Source organism: Pieris brassicae, chromosome 10 (genome assembly GCF_905147105.1).
Source record: "Pieris brassicae chromosome 10, ilPieBrab1.1, whole genome shotgun sequence".
Classification (NCBI taxonomy): domain Eukaryota; kingdom Metazoa; phylum Arthropoda; class Insecta; order Lepidoptera; family Pieridae; genus Pieris; species Pieris brassicae.
Window position 1 is genome coordinate 16,823,890 of NC_059674.1, and position 25,858 is coordinate 16,849,747.

General features: G+C 33.9%; 3 protein-coding genes across 5 annotated transcripts; all 3 read left to right on the top strand.

The window, feature by feature from the left end:
- Positions 1–1,545: 1,545 nt before the first annotated feature.
- On the top strand, positions 1,546–9,159 carry LOC123715356. 2 transcript variants are annotated; one of them, XM_045670333.1, is made up of 3 exons: positions 1,546–2,339; positions 7,504–7,734; positions 8,647–9,159. In XM_045670333.1, exons 1-3 carry the CDS (start codon positions 1,584–1,586, stop codon positions 8,824–8,826), a joined length of 1,167 nt encoding a protein of 388 aa, XP_045526289.1. In that variant the 5' UTR covers positions 1,546–1,583; the 3' UTR covers positions 8,827–9,159. The 2 variants fall into 2 exon arrangements, with proteins under 2 accessions (XP_045526289.1, XP_045526288.1); XM_045670332.1 differs by lacking the exon at positions 1,546–2,339 and adding an exon at positions 3,510–4,671.
- A 2,431-nt stretch (positions 9,160–11,590) lies between these two features.
- LOC123715456 (O-acyltransferase like protein-like) lies at positions 11,591–25,052 on the top strand. Of its 2 annotated transcripts, none has more exons than XM_045670464.1 (13): positions 11,591–11,671; positions 12,588–12,724; positions 12,942–13,254; positions 13,639–13,744; positions 14,769–14,856; positions 15,184–15,338; positions 15,837–16,016; positions 16,959–17,065; positions 21,075–21,138; positions 22,286–22,430; positions 22,828–23,017; positions 24,260–24,402; positions 24,895–25,052. In XM_045670464.1, exons 1-13 carry the CDS (start codon positions 11,605–11,607, stop codon positions 25,036–25,038), a joined length of 1,839 nt encoding a protein of 612 aa, XP_045526420.1. In that variant the 5' UTR covers positions 11,591–11,604; the 3' UTR covers positions 25,039–25,052. The 2 variants fall into 2 exon arrangements, with proteins under 2 accessions (XP_045526420.1, XP_045526421.1); XM_045670465.1 differs by having other exon boundaries at positions 15,837–15,950.
- Positions 17,080–21,068, top strand: LOC123715455. Its single transcript, XM_045670463.1, has one exon. It carries the CDS (start codon positions 17,257–17,259, stop codon positions 20,899–20,901), a length of 3,645 nt encoding a protein of 1,214 aa, XP_045526419.1. The 5' UTR covers positions 17,080–17,256; the 3' UTR covers positions 20,902–21,068.
- Positions 25,053–25,858: the final 806 nt, after the last annotated feature.

The following is a 25,858-nucleotide window of genomic DNA, read 5'->3' on the forward strand; positions in this document are numbered from 1 at the left end:
GAGCTGATTGTCTAGTGGTTTCGGGTTCGTAGCAATATATCGAGCTTTACGATGTTAAATACAGCATTTGAGTCACCGCCGTTGACTTATCTAACATTCGGCGACGTCGGTTAGGTTCATTTTCAGGTTTAACAAGAGTTTTAGATTTGCCGCCAATTCACAAAAACAAATGACAAATGATTATGAGACTGGATTTTAAGGATGTTTATAAGCTGTAACCATTACACCATGTTCTACATGAGATATTTTAGTAATGAACTATAATAATAAAAAAATATACATAAACGAAAAAAACACAAAGATTTCTCCTCTATCTTTGTGCAAATAAGTAAATAAAAATTAAGTGAATTGAGTATTCGTCTTTGGATTACTCGAATACTATGTTCAAATAAAACATCTATAACCGATTAATTGGTCGAATACGACTAGGCTTTACGTAAAATCTGATAGCTATCATTATAGAAAAGTTTATGGAAATGGTACCATGGTCGTATTTGGTTCCAAACGGAAGCACAACATGAATAGTTCGAATAGAATACGCGTAGTAAATTTAAATTGTATTAAAATTCGACACGTTTGGGCTATCAAATAATTCTATAATCGTATACGTACAAACACTTTATGATCATGATATAGTTCGTAAAGAACGTACATCGTATAAAAAATACGTGGTTATATCCGTTAAATATATATATAAGTTCTATACAAATAATAATATCTAAAGGATCAGTAAAGTACATAGTTGTAAATATTATTTAAATAAATGTCTGGCATTCCTATAATACTAAAGTACAATTGTCAATCAACTCAACTATACCCACTCATAAAACCGCAAACAATGTTCTAATAACTTTATACTTCAGCGATATCTAAGTATTTGTGTTACGCTAGGTTTCAAATATATCTTTAGTTATTTTATATTCTGAACTATTTTGTATATTAGGGTATCTGTAATGCAACTCTCAATCAAATGTGCTTTCGACGGCGTGAAGAACGTCTTTGATAAAAAAGCGTTTTTTGTGACTTTTTATATTTTTACAAGCGGTTTATTATACTACATATTTAATTATTATAAATTCATTACTAGATAAGCGTGTAATGTTAAAATAATAAAATCCCTTCTTGTATACTACTTACTTCTATTCGCAAGCCAGTAATACTGCTAGGTTGTAGTATTATATATAAAAAAGGATAAAAAAGGCAAGTTAGTTTTGAAAATGAAACCCAGCATGGGGAATATAAAAAAAAGTTTTAAATCAATTTAAAAATAAATGCATCTCTAAACAATTTTGTACTATTACGGCCTAAAAAAATCTAATATTCTTCATCAAACTAACTTTAAGCAAAAATGTGTTGTTAAAAAAACCTAATTCGCATATCGAATTATTTCTTAATCAGCTTCTTGATTGTATTCACAACCGGTTATCAGGCATCAACAAAGGCGGTGTTAATAATAAAACATACTGTGCATACACAATGATCAAAACATAATGTTGCGTAATGATAAAATCTCTCAGACTCACGACTATTTGGCCCCACTGACACGAGACAGTAGACACCCAGTTGTGGATTGGCGTGCAATCATGACAGACGCGGAGCAAACCTTATTTGGTGTTTTAGATAAAGAGTTGGACAAACGCGGCTATAAGCCACGAGATGTCAAAGTCAAACCAATTTCCTCAGGTGGAGCTAATTACACCTCAAAATTATTCCTCGTTGATGTAACTACGCCCAAAGAAAACTTGAAATTATTTGCAAAAGTTGCTATCATTGCTGGCCAGCTCAGGCAAACGATGAGTGCCGACTGGTTGTTTGCTACAGAAAGATTAACATACACAAAAATAGCCAAATTCTACGAAGACTTACAAGAAAAATACAATTTATCTGGAGAGGTGAAACTGAAATTCCCTAAGTTCTATGGATGCAATGATGAATATGGAAAAGAGACTGTAATAATGGAAAACCTTGTTGCATCCGGATATAAACCATTCAACAGATTAAAATCTATAGATTGGCAACACGCTTCCGCCGCTGTAGAATATCTCGCGAAGTTCCATGCGTTATCGTTTGCTTTAGCGAGGGACATTCCTGAAGAGTTCAAAGAATTATCAGATTTAAAGTATGAAATTGGAAGCCAGCAATCTGATGACGAAATCACTAAGTCAGTGTGGGAAAAAATTATTAAAGGAGCGATCGCTGTCGTGAAAGAAGAACATAAAAGTCGAGTTATAAGTTATTTCCAAAATATGCCTAAGTTTAACACTTACAATAAACCGATTGGGAAACCGGTACTTTCACATGGAGATTTTCGGGTCAGCAACTTGCTTTTCAAGGCAGAGGTGAGTGGTATAAGTTTCTATGTAACCTAACATATTTATGAAAGAATATGTTATGATCTATATGCTATTAATCGCGATGTTATTATTATAAACAAACGATACAGATTACATAATATCTTTTATGCTCTTTGGTGCTTTAATTGCTAATTTATTTTTAACAACTTCTAGTAATTGCTTTATTATAAATGAGACGTAATGATGCTAAAAGAAAGAATATGCTTTGTTCTTTCTTTGCTAATTACGACGTAACTGCATACGTTTCGATGAGATACGTTATCGATCGAAGATCGAATATATAGTATATTTAAAAATATTAAATATAGTATATGTAAAAATTTCTCAAGAGTCAGCTTGCTGATTTGAGTTTTAAAAATGCAGAGGCATTTTTGATATAACCGAGACAAATATATTGTTTGTACAAACTATATTGTTTCATCATATTGTATTTAAATCACTACCACCAGAAACAATGATTGTTTTTTTTATTTGTCGTCGGAAATTGTTTATTTAGTTTGGCAAAAAAGGTTTTAGAACCGATAATACAGTTAAATCTTACATCTAGGAATAAAGAAAAATAACAATGTAAACTGATACACCTTTAACAGGCACTCAGTATGCTTTATACTTTATAACAATTGCTAACTAATAAAAGTCTTACTAACCGTAAATATGTGATCTAAAAAGCGATATGTATATATGAAAAGTAAATGTAAAATTTTGAAAAAAATTGCTATGCGATACTGTAAGAGGTAATAGAACCCAAGACTTCCGGGTAAACCACTCAGAAAAATGTCTCAGAGACTCAGGCGCCGGTATTTTGTTTTGGGAAGGCAAAATGAAAGTAGCGGGCGATGAAGGGTGTGTCTGAAGAGCCGCCGAAGTTGCGACGCACACATCACAGTTTTTCTTCAGGCTAAGATCATGATGGAATTTTCCATTGCTTTACTTTATAAGTAATATTAGCTGATTAACTAAATATCAATTGTTTTAGATTAAAAATTTTGTAGTTTATATGATAATATTTGATCATTTTGTTATTATCACGTCCTTCAATTTAACCTTGCATTTTGCCCACCCTTTCCATAATGTTGTTTTAAATAAAAAACTAGCACAGTCGGAGTTACGGTTAGCTGAGATCCGTCACCATTTCCTTTATGAAGGTTGAATGTATTTGGCAATTATTCACATTTGACCTTCATCAAATTGCCTTCGAATAAAAACGATGACAAATTTTATATAAAAACTGGCTACGGTATCTGATTTCCTATAACTACGCGTTTATATACAGGGTACATTACGAAACCATTTGCCACCCTAATTATATCATTAGTGACATTGTAATAATAATATTATCATAATAAATAATGTAGTAGTGTTTAAGCTATATCGCATTATGTATTATTTATTTAACGACTATAGGAATAATTAACCCATTAAAACTATTTAGTAATATTTTTTTGCAACTTTTCCTGTTAGTAAAACTAATTCCCAAGAAATACAAATAATATTTACGTGATTAAGATAATGCATTATGATATCATTTTTTGACATCGCCCATTGTCCAGTTATTCATAGTCGAGCAATAATGTCGGACGCGGAACAAACTTTGCGCAATATTTTGGACAAAGAGCTGGACGAGCGTGGGTTGAAGCCCCGAGATGTAACAATCAAAGCTATTTCCTCAGGTGGAGCCAATTATACCTCAAGTCTCTTCCTTGTGGACGTCAAATCACCTAAGGAAGATTTGAAATTATTTGCCAAAGTTGCTAACTCCACTGGTGCAATAAGAGACATAGCCGAAGGCTGGATGTATAAAACCGAACGACTGGTATACACAAAAATAGCAAAACTTTATGAGGATCTACAAGTTCAAATCCCAGAAGAGGAGAAATTGAAGTTTCCTAAATTCTATGGGTGCAATAATGTTTCTGGAAAAGAAACTGTGGTAATGGAAAATCTTTTAGCTTCCGGATATAACCCATTTAATAGACTTAAATCTTTGGATTGGCAGCACGGATCTGCTAGCGTCGAATACCTTGCTAAATTCCATGCTTTATCGTTTGCTTTGGCGAAAAACTCTCCCGAGGAGTTCGAAAAATTATCACACATGAAGTATGAAATAGGGAACCAGGAATTTGATGAAGAAACAATGGGAGCTATTTGGAAAAAAATTATGAACAATATGCTTGAAGTTATTAAAGATGATCAGAAGGAAAAAGTTTTAAAATATTTCGAATCTATGCCCACTATGAATACATATACTAAACCTATTGGCAAACCGGTACTTTGTCATGGAGATTTCAGATCTAGCAATATACTGTTTAAAACAACGGTAAGTCTAGGTAATAAGGAAGACAAACTCTATTTCATATGAAACATACGATGATAACTTTTACACATATCAAACAACTTCATCGACCAATATATAATATACATACATAATATCAACAATCATCAACAATCTTTAAAGAAAATTACAGAAATAGTGTTCTTTTAATGAAAATGTAAGAATGAATTTTGTCGATCGAAACTTTTGCGATGCATTGACATGTTGCCGATGTCCGTGTGTTCTCCGACGAACAGATGACACAGTTTGTCCACAAAAACTTTTTACTTAATTCTTATAACAAGTTTTGTAATTGAGTCAATTTATATAGATACTTATTTATATAATACATCTGTTAAACAATGCAAAGGGATGATATTAAATGAGAGTGTGACTATAGAAGTGTATTCACTATATAATGTAAGAAGCATATAATCTTGAATATAGTAGGCATGAATCTTAACGCATTTAACACAGCTAGTGAGTTCCTTGCTCCTATTACATAAAACAATACATTACTGGTCTTCAGTATTCTTTATCTGAAGCATAAAGAATTCTAAAAACACATATATAGTCGGATACAATTACGTACATTCATGAATCGATGTGTGTGAATGTGAATTCATATACAAACAGTTCGCCTAAGTACAAATGTATATTGTCCATTATTGATATTTTATTCTTACAAGATAGTAACCAGCTAATTATTCAAGTGTATTAATATTATGATTACAGTGAATAACAATAAATTTAGTTTATTTCAAAACTTGCATAAGTTAGTCCAATCGTATGTAAAAGCTAACGAACTGTGGACAAAGGAGGTGATAATCGACATCAAAATTTAAATGAATGTATAATACCGGAGCTAAAACTTGCTCCATGTGTCGGTCTGTTCTTAATTGTGACATGATTGGGTTTGTAGCCATCATTGACCAATACTATATCTAGAACACCACGCAAACTATTCTCCGCGTCCGACATTATTGCTCTTCCTTACTGAACTGAGAAAGAACGAGGTGTTATTATCACCACAATTATACATATGTACTGATATACTTAAGAAAACCTAATCTTATTAATATAAAGTAAGCCCACAGCTAACATAAATTAATTTAAGTAAAAACAATAACTAACCTTAAAATATAATAACAAAGTTTCGAAGATACTGGCAGCGTTCCCCCATGACTAGCTAGACTAATTCTTTGTCAGAGCTACCAGGTCTTCTGTGATGTTGACTAACCTTTTTGCTATTTCCTTAAAAAGCATAGACCTGACACCGAATATGACAAAATTATATTTATACCCTTGAATTTGCATGCCTGATATTATATGATTCGAATGGTTCTAGTGAAAGTCATTAATAGTACGTTTCTTATATATAATTAAACATTTTTCATTGGATGTAGATTTAAAATAATGCAATTATTAATTAAGGTGATTTATTCATCCCAAAATTGTTATACTTTTACTAATCGGAACGACTACTTGTTTTCTTTGTGATAACTATAAGTGTCGTAATTGTCGTTGGTCAAATATAGATAATGTTTAATGACTTATTTTAAATACTTATGACTTAGTATGAGTAATATTTGTATAGCGATATTATCTTATTATTATTAATTTGGAGTTATATTTATCAATAAGACGAATTTGAGAAGATAACAATATTATACGTTGATTACATTTGCATTATCATTAGCAGTATTATAAAGATATCAGGATAATCAAGATTTACATTTAAATATAATTTTCAAAGATAAGTAATAACCATTTTAACACACTGTCACGGTCAGAAATAATACAGAATCAGCCGTAGTTTTTTGACCATTCTTTTTGAAATTCCTGATTAGGTAACACTAAGTAATTGGCTTGCATTAGAAAGAAAAACTCCAATGACAATATTTCAGAACGATACGAAACTCTCAATGTCCGCAGTAATTATTTCGCGAACTTGGAAGTATGAAAGGTCAACACGATATCGCTATTGGAAGTTACGTAGTAGGCCCATTATCGTGAATAGTTAAACTTGTGACGTTGTATCAGTTTGTAGTTGGTAGTGAATAAATTTTTAGCAGGAAATCATTCGTGCATGAAATGATTTTTTTATTCCTCCTCGAATTTTGTAATGTTTGTATTTTTCACCATTTAATCAAGATCAATTGATACGGCTCAACCGACACGGACTATTTATTATAATTATTATTATAATTGAAATAAATAATAACGCGGTTTAACTTTGAGAGAGCAAAGTGGAGAATAATTTCTTCAATCAACATCTTTTTAATTTTTCGTAAGGAAAGTAAAAGACACGTTTAATGAAGGAAATTGATTGATATTTACAAAATTATCACGATTCGTGGAGGTCCAGTAACATTCCGAGCGTCTAGATCCGTGTGCATGTGGGGGTATCTCTACTTATTCTATGCATTTACCATGGAGAGTGTTCAGAGGAGTTGTTCTGATTATTAGCTGGATGATTAGACTTTCATCATCGGAGGTCAAGGCATAATACGAAATTCCACCCGTACCACCTCGACGTCCGTCGTTCGACAACTGAGCGTTTTTAATGCAGTTTTTGCCGCACACCACCAACATGTGGAACGAGCCACCTACTGACATTTCAAATCTATTCAAGTTAGGATCCTTCAAGAAAAGAGCGTACCAATTCTTAAAAGGCTGGCAACACACTTGCGAGCCTTCATGCTACATGGGCGACGATATCACTTAACATCAGCTGAGCCTCCCGTGTAAAAAAATTAGTTTCAACCGCGTTTAGCCCATCGAAGTAGTTGAGGACCGAACAGTCGCTTCGTCAAATAAAATTATGTTAATTTTCAGGACGACAAAGTACAAGCGATTGCAGTGGACTTCCAGACTGTGTACGCAGGTTGTCCGGCCACCGATCTGGTGTATCTAATCTTCCTTGGCTCCGACGAGGAGTTCAGAGCTGAATACTACGAGAAGTTACTCGACCATTACTACAACAGTCTGTCCAAGATGATGGAATGGCTTTCTATCGACTCCACTGAGGTTTATCCGAGAGAAGAGTTCGATAGAGACATGAAAGAGGTGATTAGAAATAAGGAATGTTTTATATTTACAGTCATAGTACATAGTCATAGTACATAGTCATAGTGTATACTTAACTGTATAGTTACATATTAAGATAGCCAGACTTCTTCTGATATAGAATAAAATTCTACCGTCTACTACCTGAAAAGTGTTATATGCATATTTAATTCTTTATATAAATTTATTGTTTACATCCACAAATTACATACTATCCATCAGTATTATCTAAAGTTTATTTGCATAATACATAGTTTATTTTTATCTGAGTTATCAATGCTTGCTTGGCTTGGCTGTCAGTCTTTATGTCTAATTAGTTTATAACTAATTCCTGATAAAGTATGGTCAAATTCCATTATGATTAGCTTTGCTTTGTATTCGTATGTTTCAAAACTGATTAAATCTTTTGAATGAAGATAAAAATATAACAATGTTGACGTAATATCTTATTGAAAGTGCAATCGGGTTAATTGTAGTAATATATTTAGTTTTTATAAAGTATTTTAATGCTTTGCTTTGTACTGTATATATGAGTTGCTACATTCTTTAAATTTATAATTCATCCAAAAACAAAATTAAAATATCATATGTTATAAACGTGGTTCTAACATTTACTGAGTTTTGAAATTAACGACATAGAACGGACAAAAAGAACTGGCAATTGACACTACGTCATTCTTTTAAATTGTCGTGTTTTTTCTATTTAAAATGTTTGTAAGGAGTTGCAATCATTACATCATCCTCCTCATTGCATATTTATGCAAATCATTATAACAATGAATAAATAAGAAAAAACAAAACGTGTAATGCATACACGTAGTATCAAGGTGGATCAAGGCAGTAAATAATTAATGTAGACCCATATATACATAATATGCTTCAAATCGCGTTTAATACAATTTAACTTTTCAGAATCTACCATACGCAATACTCATCGGTGCCACAATCCTTCCAACAGTGGTCGTAGAAGAAGACGCTGCACCCGAACTTGGAAACTTTGATTATAATCAATTCGTAATATCACCGAATGAAATATTTGCTAAGAGATTCCGTGGTATTGTTAATGATTGTATACGCTGGAATGTCATTTAAATTTACGCTAATTAACACTCGCCAAATACAGAATTGGATCGTGCATTTGGGAACAATAAATTAGTTTCGTAAAATAAGTTATCGCGATATAAAGTACGATTATTATAATTTCAACGTTCGTCTAGACAAATGTTTGGAATCAATTAATTGGTACTTTGATTGTTTTATCGCACGAGTACGATATGCGTAGATTACAAATGGAAATAAAAAATACTTTTTGTATTATTAGTTTTAAAAAAGCAGTTATGTTGTTGCACTGGTTTGCGATAAATTACAATATGGTAGTCTATTTTGTACATATGTACCAAAACGAAATAATATATTTACAATCATTGTTGAAATTTATTTACACTTCCTTACCCTACATGCATATAAAAACAGGTTACATAAATTATCTAGTAATCCGTGATAATAGGTCGTAGGTTCGATCCCCAGCTGTGCACCAATGGAAGGATATTGTGAGGAAACCGGCTTGACTTATACCCATAAAGTTAACATCGTTAACAAGATAAGCCTGATCACTAGGCTATTAGATTAGCCACTGATATTTTTTTAATTTTAATCTATGATAAGAATCTCGGCAACCCTAGTTATAAAAATAAATATCTACTGTGGGAAAGTACAAGAAGTAAGTTTTTTACTTCCCTGTAGCCTAAGAATGCAAAAAACGTTTAGTTGTTTACTTCTAAAGCTTTGTAGGCTGACACTGCTGTAGCGACATCTAAATTCTACGGTTACAATCCGTAAGGTGACGTCAAATATCATCTACGACGACGGTCGACGTCAAGTCCACGGTGTGCGTCAGGCACAGAAGGCTGATCACCTATTTAGGTTAATCCAATAGTCAAATGGCTATTAGATTAACAAATGATCAAGAAACAGATACAAAAATTTGAGGGCCAGACCTAAAAAGGTTGTAGCGCTATTGATTTTTTATTTATCTACGTGAGACTGTTAGTATAAACGATAAATAGATTATCTCCGATCAGTAATATAGTCTTTTTGTTTAAATACATCAAAATTAATTTATAGCGCCTGACAGTTTTTTTTAAAATTAAAATGTAAAAATGTTGTCATTTTTTTCTTGGTATCCGAGATGAAAATGCATTAGCCTCCACAATTTCATCACATTTTCTCACCCCCTGCCCTCGAAAGTAGCACGGCTATGTGTGACGCGATCTATACCAGAGTTTCTGTTGTATTGAGAAACTTCTTGACCACACCAGACCAAACCACATCAGATAGCTTTACGAGACCCGGTTAGAGAGGCCCTCTACCCGAGCCTCTCCCCGAGCATCGCTAGCGCATTCTACCCGAGCGTTACTTATATATAAATTAGATTAGAAAAGTTGCTACTTTAGCTGAACACGTCAAAAATAACGAATGTTTATATAATACTAGTTACTAGGTAACATTTTTGCTAATAAACGTAATTATAACATAAGCCCTTTTTCGTGCCTAAGGTTGCAGGTTAAAAGGTCGACAACGCACTCGCGAGCCCTCTGGTATTTAAGTATCCATGGCGGTATCACTTAAAATCAGGTCAGCCTCCTGCCCATTTGCCCACTGTGTTATAAAAAAAAGGAAAACTATATCGAACTTGCATACAAAAACTGTCGCTATTGGAGTTTAAAGAGGAAGCCTGTTCCCTGTTTTATGTTTACAGGGAAGTAAAAAAATGCTTATGTCGCTAGCGCATTCTACCCGAGCGTTACTTATATATAAATTAGATTAGAAAAGTTGCTACTTTAGCTGAACACGTCAAAAATAACGAATTTTTATATAATATTAGTTACTAGGTAACATTTTTGCTAATAAATGTAATTATAACATAAGCCCTTTTTCGTGCCTAATGTTGCAGGTTAAAAGGTCGACAACGCACTCGCGAGCCCTCTGGTATTTAAGTATCCATGGCGGTATCACTTAACATCAGGTCAGCCTCCTGCCCATTTGCCCACTGTGTTTTAAAAAAAGGAAAACTATATCGAACTTGCATACAAAACTGTCGCTATTGGAGTTTAAGGAGGAAGCCTGTTCCCTGTTTTATGTTTACAGGGAAGTAAAAAAATGCTTATGTCGCTAGCGCATTCTACCCGAGCGATACTTATATATAAATTAGATTAGAAAAGTTGCAACTTTAGCTGAACACGTCAAAAATAACGAATTTTTATATAATATTAGTTACTAGGTAACATTTTTGCTAATAAATGTAATTATAACATAAGCCCTTTTTCGTGCCTAAGGTTGCAGGTTAAAAGGTCGACAACGCACTCGCGAGCCCTCTGGTATTGAAAGTATCCATGGCGGTATCACTTAACATCAGGTCAGCCTCCTGCCCATTTGCCCACTGTGTTATAAACAAAAGAAAACTATATCGAACTTGCATACAAAACTGTCGCTATTGGAGTTTAAAGAGGAAGCCTGTTCCCTGTTTTATGTTTACAGGGAAGTAAAAAAATGCTTATGTACTTGTACTTTAACAACAGTAGATATTTCTTAAATAGTATTTTTTTTTATAAATAGGGTGGCCTAGATTCTTATGATAGATTAAAATTAAAATAAATTATCAGTGGCTAATCTTATACCCAAGTTTAGGTTTCAAAAGCGGCATGGATTTATGCACACAAATGAAGTGATCTTTAGGCGTCGAGCATAGCTACATTAGCGTTCAAGAAATAACATTTTTAATGCACAATTACATACATTATACCATATTAATAGTTTTGTAAATGTTGTAAAGACATTTATCGTTTAAAAATCGTGACGTGCAGTGGTCTAATGTTTTTCAAGGCGTGTATTTTCGCTTTGTTTTTGAGAGCAAATGCAGTTATTTATAAGTTAAATGGTAAGTTATATAGCTGATATTTGGATAAATTGTGGTGGTGGTGTGGAGTTTTTCTGGAGAGTCACCGCAAGGCTGTCGATATCCATCCAAAAATCGTATGCACCAGGACTGTTAAATATAGACTGTCTCTGAAACGCGGCAAAGCGATACATTGGTAGACATTTTAGTAAGAAAGTGAGGGTAGACTTGAATATTTAACCAATATTTAATAAAAGAAATAATTAATTAAAGAAATATTATCTACGCGTATTGCGTTGCCAGCTAGTCCACTTGTTTGTTATTGAGATATTAACTACAAAAATACTGAACTAATTTTAAAATATTTAGCATAGTCGTTCACAATGCTTACTTACAATTTCACCCAGTTGATCAGTGTTTCCCAACCTTTATTGCATGCCCCACCTTTGCCTTTCATATTACATATTCTTTAATATAAAAAATGGAATTTTTCACTTAAGAAACTCTCTCTCTTGTTAAGTGATAAGTTTATAGGAAACACTTCAAATACCAAATAAGTTTAAGAAATTTTCGAAAAAATCAAATTCAAATTCCCTTCCCTTGAAAATCAAATTCCACGGGAAATACTGGATTACATGACCGAATACTTTTTATTCTCTAGAATAATTAAAACCCACGACAACACGATTTCTAACCTATTTAATTTTTTTTTGTGCGAAGTCAATTTTCAATAAATATTTTATATAAAAAATCGTGAACTATTAACGTGTTTTATAGTAACAACGGGTACATTTATAACGACAATTTTAAAGATATATTTTGTATATCCAGCTCAAATGTATGTAAATTTTTATACTATTTCTATTCAAAAGCATAAATTTCTTACACTAGTTTTTGTTAAGACGCATTTATGATATAATATATACCAAATGTTTCTTATACAAGGATTTTTATTTAGATACTGAATATGACCGCATGCCCTCCCTTTACGAGCTCGATAACTATGAGAAATGCCTAAGATCAGATGGACTATACTGTGTTGTCAAAATAACGTTGTCCGCTTCACCAGATAATCAGCTGATGCGCATGATTCAAGTAAGTCAATAAGGTAAATCTCGGTAACGCTTTGGAAGCTTTTCATGAGCGGAATCACTCAGCTGAGCCTCCTGCAAAAAAGATTGTATTACTATTATGTGTATGTGAAATTTTTCATTTCATTTTTTATGATATATGAACTCCTGTTACACCCAATTTGTTATCAAGAACTCTTTAAGAAAGGTACGTTCTTTCACAAAAGACATTATTATTTTAGGAATACTCAGAAGCACGTATTCATTACAACCACACTTACATAGATTGGGGTATATGCGTCTCCAGCAGATGTAAAAATTATGATTTAAAAGGAGATACACGACTGAGCATTGAAAAATGTCTTAATCAATCATTTTATAATGAACATAGATTAGAGGCAAAAATAACAGTTCACTATTGTAATAATTCTAAAGAAAGACATCAGTATGACTTCGGAGATTGGATTTTTGGCTTCGTTCTTGCTTTCATTATTTCGTTAAACATATTAGCTACATTATATGACATTCGTTTACGAATATTTAACAATGAAATCGGTAAGTTTTTTATACTAATATTATACAGGGAAAAGGTATAGGTACGTTTGAAACAAATAAGCCGAATACTTTCATATATGATTTCGCTATGACAAAGATCTAATAACTATTTGGGCATTTTAATCGGTATCAAGCAGTTTTGCCTAGTGTGGCTTTTTACACTCGTTCGGCGGAGAAAAATATTAAGGACATCGGCATGTCTTGGACTTTTAAAGTCGATAGCGTGTTTCAGGCATAAATGGAAAAACAAAACCTAATAGGTTGTAGCGCCACTGGTTTTTTGTCGATAAAGAGTGATTGATATAAACATGTTATCAATTTTAACAATCGAGTATGTGTCTATGTCCGATGTCTTATTTAATAATAATAATACGCCATTCGCAGGTAATCAATATTTGTTAGGATTTTCAATAATAAGGAACTGGGGGCTTTTGGTGGCGCATCACAACGATCCTAATTTTAACAAATTTGTCTCCATTCATGGAATAAGGTAATAAATCTTATTACACAGAAACTGAAGTCATTCGTCTCTTTCCGTCAAATAGTGTATACCGAGTGATGGAAAGAGATAGATGAAAGTTGTGTATTTACACAGATTTAGTTTATGACGAACTAAGCCAATATACATTTCTATGCTATGTACTAACTATGTATGTTTGAAAATAGATAGTTGTTTTTTATTTGCATCTTCACGCCTTATTCTCGAAAGGGTAGGCAGAGACCGCGCATCTCCACTTGCTACGGTCCTGAAATACCTTTCTCACTTTAACAACTTGTACAGGCCCACTTAAACCGACTTCACTATCCAATATTGCCTTCTATATCCTACTTGTAAACTGCTTCTCATTCATCCGTTCTACATGGCTAAACCACGTAAGCATTCCCTTTCGCATCCTTGTCCTTATTCCATTACATCCTCTTTTAACCCACACTGCTCACGTAACTCATTATTACTTATCCTATCACGGAAGGACGTATCCACTTAAGGGCTTTTTGGGCTGCAGCCCAGCCCGAGATACAAACGGCCCCCAGACCTCACCGAAAACAATAGACGATACTTTATAATAAATAAAAAATCTAATCATAATGTTGAATTCCCCAAGATCAATCTCTCATGTGCATTGCGCGACAATCGAACGGAATGGGGAATTCTAAATCGCTTGTTTTCGGTCGGTGTATGCTTTCACGCGTCTATTACGAGGAGCTTTCCAGTAGTAGTCCAGAGCGCCATAATTCATGATTCGCCCATGCACACACTTCTTAATTCTCTCATTGCCACGGCATTTATTCTACTCTCGTTGTTCCTCTGCCACAACAATCACTACCGTTTATAAATAATTTAATTGATTTTAATTATAATTAGAGATTTTAATATGGCTGAATAAACGGTTTATTTAATTCATACATCATAATATCCAGTTTCAAGGTAAATAAAGGATTTATTTATTTGTATTATGACAATGCTGCTAAATGAGTTGTCTAATGGATCGTATTTAGTAACTTTTTATTTCCAGAACTATTTTGTCGTTTGGGATGGTTCTCGGCCACACTATGTTCATATTTTGTTCAGGATTTGTCGATAATCCTGAAGCTTTAGAACAGGTAATACATTTTGATTAATATTAATATATCGCAAATACACACATGACATGTAATTGCTGCAAAATGTATGACTAGCTTGAACTTTTTTTTTAAATTTAACAGAAGAAGGAAAATATACATTATATTCCCCGGATTGAACCGGCTACCAAATGTAACCGGATCTATTATAAAATTTAATTAAACTTAATTTCAACTCAATTTCGCTAACAAAAACTAATAATCAGAATCGCTGTGAGAAGTTACAGAGCACCGCTGCTGGAGTAGGAAGGAAAAGGATGGTTATAACTTTGCCTTAACAATACTATAGCAACTGTTATAAATTTGCAGGCCTATCAGACCCCATTTTCATACATAATATTCAACGGCCCAATGGTAATTCAGACTTATTTCATTATATCTGGATGTTTGTTCAGCTATACACTTGCCGTGAATCCGCATTGGCTTAAGTCGTTTTTTGTGCCTATATTATACAGGTGGTGCAGGTGAGTTATCTGATAAGTTTCAATCACTTATAAAAAATATTTGTTTGTTAATACTGTGTAATGATTATAACATAAATTATTTATATAATATGACGTGATCAACCCACTATGGAGGGAATACGGTTGCTTCATAGAACAATAAACTACCTATTTAAGATTTGCCATTCAACAAAGTCCTTGAAATTTTACAGATCACACATATAAAATGTGCTGCTATATATATTAGTCATATTAACTGTTCTAAAATTCGTGATTCATGTGTCCCTTTATAGTTGAGTTTTTCGTTCCTGTTTTAGTTTTGTTTAAATAACTATATGTATTATGTATTTTTGCACTTGTCGCTAACGTCATCTAATAATTTTTTTTCTTACAATGGCCTGGAAACGTTCGCTCGAAAGCGTTAAAGCCGCCAGTTCAATTAATTATATCAATTAGTTGGGAATTATGGGTTAATAAAATAATATATTCTATATTATTCTTACCAATTGGCTTTTTCAGACTAACGCCAGGACTCGCTCTGCTCCTTGGATTTATAACAACCTGGTACCGACACCTGGGCACAGGACCATTGTGGAACTTCTACGTATCGCCTGTGGTCAATGATTGTAAACAGTATTGGTGGTCACATATACTATACTTCAATAATTATATAAAAGAGTACTGTAATATACAGACATGGTTTGTGTATATTAACTTTGGTAAATTTATCTGCAATGAATAATAACCTACCTATTCGCGAAGGAAGTGCCAGCTCAAAAGAGAACTGTTTGTCACGTTCTTCTTATCTATTATAAAAGTACAGTGGGTCAATAGAGAAACAAAAGAATCAATGCTAATAATATTATGAAATTAATTACCAATGAATTATAAAGAGAGAGTGCGCCTAACTATACTCTTGAGACGCCATACTCAAACTAAGCCTGAGTGAGCGAAATGTACAGCCATGGCTTGTACAATTAGGGTTAGCTATTTGCTATTTATAATTAAAAATCCTTAAACAACTCTTACCTACTAGAGAATGTGGAATAGCATAGAATTTATATTCTACATTACAAATGTTAACATGAGCTAGGAGAACTGACAGAAATGCTATATATACGAATGAGCAATACACGCACAAAACACACTTCAATTAGCTGTGCTTCAAAATCATTTATTCATATAGTTCACACAATGAACGCTTATGAACGCCAAAAAAATAAATGTATGCTTCTAATTTAACATTTACGGCCAGTTCTAAAATCAAAGGCGACTCTCCGCCACTATTTTTAATCGCCACTATTTTCTTGTTTTACACAACTTTTGTAAGGAGCTGCAACCATTACACCTGACCACCACATGACATCTTAAGTAATTAATAATAATAAAATAAATTAAAAACAATGATTTGTCCTCTATCAGCAGGAGACATGGTTAAATAGGACCAATTAAACACTTGTGTCATTATTCGATCATTTATCTCTTGGAATCACACTCAAAACTTTAACTGTATGAAACATTCGAGAAAATTCTCGGCAGGAGTGTTCCATGCTTACTACACAGACTAGAACGTTTGTACACTTTATTTTATTGCACATTACTAGGCCCTTGTCGTTTAGCGTTCTCTAATATATTTTTCAGGTATTTAGCTGCTGATTTTCAAATGTATGCAATAGCACTGATATTATTCATAGCGACACGAAATAGAGGCAGAATTTTCGCTATTTTCCTTTTGTTTTTTATTGGCTGTGCGTGATGTAAACTTCTTGCTTAAAACTATCAGCCATAACTTGATGACATTGTCACTCTGTTTTGTTAGTGTCTATATCAATGTATCTAATGTAACCAAAACATATTTTAGTGTTAATTTTAGCTTATTAAAACCTTATATTCATGAAAGGTTTTCTCTTATTTCAATTTAATAAGCTAATAACGCAACATGGATAAATATCTTCGCCCTGAAAGATTTGATATCGACCCGTCAGATAGCTCTAGTACGAGAGCTTGGATACACTGGCGTAAGACTTTCGAAAGCTTCATTTCCGTGCAGAAACCGACCGCTTCAGAAACAGATGCACAGTCGGTTCCTTCGTCAGAATGGGACAGCATAAAGTTTCAGCTTTTGGTAAATCATATATCACCAAATATTTATACATATATAAGCGAAGCCACGAACTACGAAGAAGCGATCACAATACTGCAAAAACTTTATGTAAAACCGAAAAATCTAATATTTGCAAGGCACATGTTAGCAACAAGGAAACAACGACCAGAAGAAGGTATTGACACATATTTACAAGCTTTAAAACTGCTTTCTAAAGATTGTGACTTTGCGGCTGTTAATGCAGAAACAAATAAAAACGATAGCGTGCGTGATGCATTCATATCCGGTATATCATCGCATAAAATCAGACAAAGGCTTTTAGAAAACTTAACTCTAACACTTGATCAAGCTTACAACCAAGCACTCTCTCTAGAAACTGCAGAAATCAACTCTCAAAGCTTCAATACTGTATCTTTAAATGCTGTTGCTCCAAAAGCACCAACATTACAAACTGTGCACGACGAGCCCTGCTCTTCTGTTAATAATCCTCGACGACGAAAATGTTTCTTTTGTGGGGGACAAATACATCCTCGCAAGAACTGCCCTGCATTTGAAAAGACTTGTCAGCTCTGCAACAAGAAGGGGCACTTTGCCACTGTGTGCAGAAGCTCTTCCAAAGCTACAAACTCTGTGGTAGGTACTGAAGATCTTTCCGCTTGTATCACAGCAGCGTCACCTTCTTCACTACGTAAAGCTACTGTACCTGCTTATATTCGAGGAATAAGAGCAGAAGCACTTCTCGACACCGGCAGCTCCATCAGTTTTATAAATGACAGCTTTGCAAGACTATGCGGGTTAAAAAGAAAATCCTGCAATCAGACAATTTCTATGGCCTCTCTTAATCATACTTCACAAGTGGAAGGCCAAACTTTGCAAACCCTGAAAATCGGAAATCATAAATATGATAATGTGAATCTTCTTATCGTGAAAAATCTTTGTGCTGACATTATTATCGGCCATGACATCCTCGAAGAACATTCATCGCTAGAGTTCTCTTTTGGTGGGCCAAAACATCCACTTCAAGTATGTAACGTAACGGAAGCATCAGTACCAGCTGTACCACTTTTTGCGAATGTATCTCCCAACTGCAAACCTATTGCTATTAAGTCTCGAAGGCACAGCAAAGAGGATAGTGAATTTATTACAGAAGAGATCAGAAACCTTATAGCAGAGGGCGTGATAGAAGAAAGTAAATCACCGTGGAGGGCCCAAGTACTAATAACAAAAAGCGAAACTCATAGAAAACGCCTTGTGATTGATTACTCTCAGACAATTAATCGTTACACAGAACTCGACGCGTACCCTTTACCAAACATTGAGGACTTAGTTTCGAAAGTGGCAAAGAATAAATTTTTCAGCCTTATAGACCTGAAAAGCGCGTACCATCAAGTGCCTATACTACCCAAAGAAAGGAAATTTACAGCTTTTGAAGCGCTGGGAAATTTGTACCAGTTCAGGCGTATTCCTTTTGGAGTAACAAATGGTGTTTCGAGCTTCCAACGAACAATCGATTGGATAATAAGAAAAGAGAAGCTTCAAAAAACATATGCGTATATTGATGATATAACTATTTGTGGCCAGGCTCTTGAAGAACACGATCGTAACTTAGAAAATTTTATGAATGCCGCAAAGAAATACGGTTTAACACTGAGTATACAAAAATGTAAATTTTCTCAGGAGTCAATTAATATACTAGGCTATAATATTCAAAACTATATAATTAAACCTGACAGTGAGCGACTCAAGCCACTGATTAATTTACCTCCACCAAGCGATGTACCTACCTTAAGAAGGACACTCGGCATGTTCGCACATTATTCTAAGTGGATTCCAAACTTTTCTGAACGGATCCACTCAATTGCTAATACAACAACTTTTCCGCTCACAAGCGAGCAAATTAAATGTTTCGAAGGCTTGAAAAATGATATCGCAAAGTCTTCTATACGTGCAATTGATGTAAATATACCCTTTACAGTCGAAACTGACGCTTCCGATCATTCTATTGCAGCAATACTTACGCAAAATTCTAGACCAGTGGCGTTTTACTCAAGAACATTAAATTCAAGCGAACAAAACCATTCTGCCATTGAAAAAGAAGCATACGCCATTGTGGAATCATTAAAGAAATGGAGACATTTCCTTATCGGTAGACACTTTAAGTTAGTAACTGACCAACGCTCGGTTTCTTTTATGTTTAATATGAAACATTCAAGTAAAATAAAGAATGAAAAGATTCAAAGATGGCGACTGGAACTTGCTGCTTTCAAATACGATATTATATACAGACCGGGGAAAGAGAACTATGCTGCTGATGCGCTATCCCGAGTTTGTGCGACTGTAGAAACACGTACTGCAAAACTTTTCTCGCTGCACGAGGCTCTTTGTCATCCAGGGGTAACGAGAATGTTTCACTGGGTTCGCTCTAAAAACCTTCCCTACTCCATTGAAGAAGTCAGAACAATGACAAAATCTTGTCGAACCTGCTCTGAAGTAAAACCTAGATTCTTTCGAAATACCTTTAATGACCAGAGGAAACTTGTTAAAGCGACGGCTGCTTTTGAACGCCTTAGCATAGATTTTAAAGGACCAGTTCCAACAAACAATAATAACAAATTCATACTTACCGTGATTGACGAATTTTCACGTTTCCCGTTTGCTTTCCCATGCTCAGATGTAAGCTCGAAAACAGTGATTAAACACCTTAACAACTTGTTTATGATATTCGGCATGCCTTCTTACGTTCATTCAGATCGCGGAACAGCATTTCTTTCCGTCGAAGTACAAGAATTTTTACATGTTCGAGGTATTGCCACTAGTAGAACTACAGCTTATAATCCTCAAGGTAACGGTCAAGTAGAAAAATTGAATTCTACTCTTTGGAAAACGATTCTTTTGGCGCTGAAGACGAAAAATCTTTCGGTAGAAAATTGGGAGCAAGTATTGCCACAAGCCTTACATTCAATTCGATCATTACTTTGTACAGCCATAAATTGCACTCCACATGAAAGAATGTTTAGACACCCACGAAGATCTACTAACGGCACTTCTGTTCCATCGTGGCTTACAAATTCTGGACAAGTCTTGATGAAGAAATTTAATCGTACAAATAAATATCAACCATTAGTAGAAGAGGTTGAATTGATACACAGCAATCCTGACTTTTCATACATTCGGTTCCCAGATGGCCGAGAAACAACGGTGTCGAATCGACATCTAGCACCATTGGGTTCAGAAGGGGTAGATCTGCGAATAAATAATGAACATACTCCTGATTATGATAACGTCGCAGAACCACTTCCAGAAACAGAAGATCAAAACTTGGAAATTCCTCCATCTAATGAAACGGGACCTGTGGTATTTGAAAATAGCAGAGAGCTAGCGACCGAGTTACCGTCATCACCACAGCCGGAGCCAACAGTTCGTAGATCTGACCGCGTTCGTAAAACACCGGAATTTTTAAAAGATTATGTTTTAAATTAGTGCGGGTGAATGATGTAAACTTCTTGCTTAAAACTATCAGCCATAACTTGATGACATTGTCACTCTGTTTTGTTAGTGTCTATATCAATGTATCTAATGTAACCAAAACATATTTTAGTGTTAATTTTAGCTTATTAAAACCTTATATTCATGAAAGGTTTTCTCTTATTTCAGTGCGGGACCTGTACTTCACGATTGGCTCCAAGACATCAACGGAGTCTTCATAACCTATCCAGAGTACGTTTGCTTATTTTTATGGTTTATTAGACAGGCACGTATTGAAAGAAACAATTTTTTAAACCGGATTTAAGCTATTTGTATTATTATAATCTTATAATTATTTACATAAATTTTAAATTTAATTTTTTCCGACGTTTGCGTGCTTTACAGCGTGCGTTGTCACGGTAACTGAAGACAAAAGGTGTTGAATGTCAAAAGTATCACAGCTGTGGAGAAAGTTGTGTTATCTGTATTTATTTCCCCGGAGTTGGTATCCGGGGAAATAAAAGTCGGAAAATTTTAAATTTAAAATTATGTAAATAATTATAAGTTTATATAATACAAATAGCTTAAATCCGGTTAAAAAAATTGTTTTCTTCCAATGTGTAAAAGCTATGTTAACCAAAGACACGTATTGTGGCAGGGTCGAAGTTGCGACGACCGCGTCAAGCCAATAGTTGAACATTTGGTCCAACATTGTTTATGTCTTCACGAAGTCCGGTTTCTGTTGTTTTTGGTATGATTACAGTAAAACCTTTTTTATTATTCTGTAAGGCCAATAAAAAATGTAATAATGGACATTTCATGTAACTGTAAGAAACATCCATTTGAAAGTAAAGCCGGAATTACATTACGAAATTAGTGGCATGCGTCTGAAATCAATTCCACGAAAGTAGTTTCGATATATGCGAAAGTAATTTCGTAAAATAATTAGTGTCGTAAAATACTCAGTATCGCAGTAACTATGGCCCCATCAGCATTCGTAATATAGACTATAGGCTTAACTGTAAGGAGAAAAAAATTAAGGTTTTAAAGTACCAATAAAATAGAAGTGAGAAATTCTAATTTTACATATAATTTATTTTATTATTTAATGTAGTGAAGTATTTTGAATGTTATCTGTATTTTAGTTACATTATTGTCTGTTTGGTAGCGCCAGATCCGCAGCTCAAGTCTTGAGCGAAATTTTGTCTTCGAGTGTTCTAATAACGCCAATACACAAACTTACATTCGGGTTAAAACTCTTTTCTGAATCCTACCTGTATTAACTCCATGAATACGTTATACGTTTTAACATACGGGTGTCCCACTTAGCGCAAATTTTGATCCTGATCTGATCTAATCTGTAGGTCAAACCATAATTTAGATCATTTTTTTATTTCAGAGTATATCGTACGTTTAGTGACGATAGTTTTGCTGTGGTGTATGTATCATTTTATAATAATCTGTGTTGTTTCTCAATGGGTTTAATATTGGGCCTGCTAACATTCAATGCGAATAAATATAAAATTTACTTCTCAAAGCATAAGGTTAGTTTTTACTTCTAAGATATTCTTATCTTACTTAGAACATGAATGTATTGTGTCAGAATAGTGTTCGCCTAGTGGCGTGCGTGTGATCATCCCCGAGCATTCATTCGTATTGCGTCAGTGTACGAATACAATTTTCTTTCTGTGTACGGAATGAGCCCTTGCTTCAACGGTGAAGACCAACATCGTGAGGAAACCGGCATGTAGGACAAATTTCAGACACAGAAGACTGATCACCTACTAGTCTATAAAAAAGTCATAAATATGATCAAATAATCGGATGCAATCTGCGGTTACGGCGCATATGTCATTCTTATTTGAGACAAAAAGTCAAATTTTCGGACTGAATAAAATTAAGCTTTTCAAATTTCCTTTTTAATATTATTAAACTTTACAGAGGATCCTCACTCCACTGTTTTGGACATTATGTCTTTTGGTGTTATTATTATTTATGTCTGGTTATTTTCTGTATCCTAACGGCGAGCGGCCATCTTTACACATACGGATTGCCTATTCTGCTCTTCATAGGCCGATATTGGGAGCCATCATGTTTATTGGGATTACGATGATCATATTTAAAGTGGAAGGTAAAAAAATTATATCTTTAGTTAAACGCGAAATTGGAAAAATCCAGCAGAAGGTACAATATTCGCGACAATAGATGGCGGTATATGTAAAACATTTAGGCTTTATATTGCGGAATAATCATAAAAAAAGATAATAATACAAAATCGGATTATAACTGTCAAATAATTTAAATACAATATATATTTATATATAATTTAAATATAATAGAAACTAGCAAGTAATACATAGGAACTAATAAGGGTTACCTTACTATATTTAAATTTAAAGATTTTCTTGGAACATTTTTGTTCGTAATTTTCTCTCAATTAATCATCAATGTGGGTTGGGGCCAAGTGGTGTAGTCCTAACCAGTTTAAGTGCTCCTTGGAATACATAAATTAATATTAATTAATTAATTTTTGCCAGAGCTTGTTCAACAATGACAAAATCATCATATGTGTATCCATCAGCGTAAAACTAAAGCAAAAATTAAGTACCTTTAAAGTAAAATAAAAGATAAAGTTTTAGCCACTCCGTTTCTACTGTTTAATCTTATTAAAAATATGCCTAAGTAAATATTTATATATAAATATATTCCTAAGATCGTTTGGGTTACCTGGCTCTAAAATTACATTCATAAAATGTCCTAACATATAATTCCCGGAGCTTATAACAGCTTATGTAATGTACACACGTAGGAAGTGAAACTTCTTTTTGACCTTATTTTTAGAAAAATTATCTACTATGTGCAACTTTACAGAAATTGGTTAAATAAAGTTAAATTAGATAAAGTTTAACAAAAGGCTTTTATTATTAGAGACATGAATACTAATAATACAATTATTTAATTTTACCTTATTACTACTAAGATTATTACAGAATTTCATTAATTGTAATAGAATTATTACTATCATTGTTATCGTTATATATTTTTGTTATTAATGGCTACGAATCTCTTCGAATCAACCGTGGTAGGGACAAGTAAAAGATGGGGCGTAACGGAAAAATGTGACGGTAATTTTTTTTCCAACGCCGATAAAGAAGTTTCACTTTAATATTTAAAAGAAACTTTTTGCATAATAACGACTTTCTCAACATTATTTAAAGAAAGCTTATGTATAACCTCTGTGTTATGTTACCGAGCTTTGGATTTTGTACAGGAGTCAAAGTTAGTATAAAGACTTATAAGTCTCGACCCTTAATGTTAGTGTAAACGAATTTGCGACTTATACATCAATTATAAAGTTTGTTTTTAATTGCAGATAATTTCCGAGCATTTATTGAATGGCCAGGATGGCGCGTACCAAGTAGATTGACGTATGGTGTATTCTTGGTACATATATGTATTATACATTACATACAAGGAACAAGGACTCAATTATATAACATATCCATTTTTAATGTGGTGAGTTAACTTACAGACGTAACGCCTACAATCTACGGCTATAATGCACTTCGGACATTGAAACGCGCTTACGAAGTAATTTCGACAGTTAAAGCTATATTACAGTCATTGGCGCCTTTGCGTCAGCCAGTAGTTAGACTGCTTGAGGATTATTAATCTAGGTCGGAGGAAGAGCAATATGTTCCTTCCTGGTCCGAGGCAGCAATTCATGCTAAATGTATATTTGTCGCTTTTCCTTATTTCAAAGACACTCTTCTTAAAGCCACAGCTAGCATCGAAATATTTAGCGTTGACATATCAAACGACGTTCAGTTTCGCGGCCATTCTGAGGAAATGGCTTAATTAGCCTCCAAAAAAAGCCTAATATTTTATTTTATATTGTCATATTTCCTGTCGTAAACAATCATGCGTTGCTTAGAAAGGCATTCCTTCATAAAGCCTATTTTTAAACTTATTTGAATAAATTAATAGTTTATATTTTGCACTTTATAGATAATAATGCACCTGGGAGTTGTCTGGATGTCATACCTGTTTGCACTACCAATATACTTGATGGTGAAGAAACCTATGTCGAATATCACTAAACTCTGCCTTCTCTACGCATCTACTCGCTTTTTAGTGAATAAAAAGAAATAAATAATTAACATAAACGAGTATATTTTTGATTTTATAAAACCGATACCTAATGATCGCACAATAATGTGCTAACGAAGCAAGCTAATTTCACTATTCTTAGTTAAGAGTTTAATACATATATTGATTTATTTCGTAATCCTAAAGCTAATATAAATTAAATAAATAAATTGCTTTATTACGACATGCATCCGATAATATATTTAGTGGTAAGTAAATTAAGATGGATACAGTGATTGGAGTGAGATACGCCACCGTTGAAGTGCTAGTTTTAGTCTTATTCCCAGTTTTAGTCGGAACTAGAGCATATTATTTAACCGAGGAGGTCCTGGATATAGCTTCCGGATACCCAGGCACACACATGACCTGTTTCGAATACGCCTGCGAAGATTTTTGTAGATGGAGAATCCATTGCAGTGTACGACGATAGCTTTTTTTTATAGAACAGGGGGCAAACGGGCAGCAGGTCAGCTGATGAACGCTCTCAATGCCAGAGGGCTCGCAAGTGTATTGCCCTTTCAATGGCGTGATATATTTTACTTTTCAGATTTTTAATAATGTATCTAGTAATCATAATCTTATGTAAGTGACATGTAAGTTTTTAATGAAAATAAACTTCTTTAAACAACAGATAAAACACATGAAACACACTTAATACATATTTATATGTTTGTATAATAGCTGAAGTTTCCTAACACTAAATCCTGCGTACATTAAATTAAATCTAAGTCAGTTACTAGAATAAGGAACAGATGTCTGAACTAGTTTGGTTGTAATAATTCCGTGCTCATGGTTTTCTCTCCATATATGTAAAGTAAGTGTC

Coding starts and splice junctions, on each gene's coding strand:
- LOC123715456 (XM_045670464.1), top strand. CDS start 11,605: ATGTTTTTCAAGGCGTGTATTTTCGCTTTGTTTTTGAGAGCAAATGCA. Junction 13,745..14,768: donor GTCTCCATTCATGGAATAAG/GTAATAAATCTT, acceptor TTTTATTTCCAG/AACTATTTTGTCGTTTGGGA. Junction 24,403..24,894: donor ACATATCCATTTTTAATGTG/GTGAGTTAACTT, acceptor TGCACTTTATAG/ATAATAATGCACCTGGGAGT.
- LOC123715455 (XM_045670463.1), top strand. CDS start 17,257: ATGGATAAATATCTTCGCCCTGAAAGATTTGATATCGACCCGTCAGAT.
- LOC123715356 (XM_045670332.1), top strand. CDS start 3,871: ATGATATCATTTTTTGACATCGCCCATTGTCCAGTTATTCATAGTCGA. Junction 4,672..7,503: donor ATATACTGTTTAAAACAACG/GTAAGTCTAGGT, acceptor GTTAATTTTCAG/GACGACAAAGTACAAGCGAT. Junction 7,735..8,646: donor TCGATAGAGACATGAAAGAG/GTGATTAGAAAT, acceptor TTAACTTTTCAG/AATCTACCATACGCAATACT.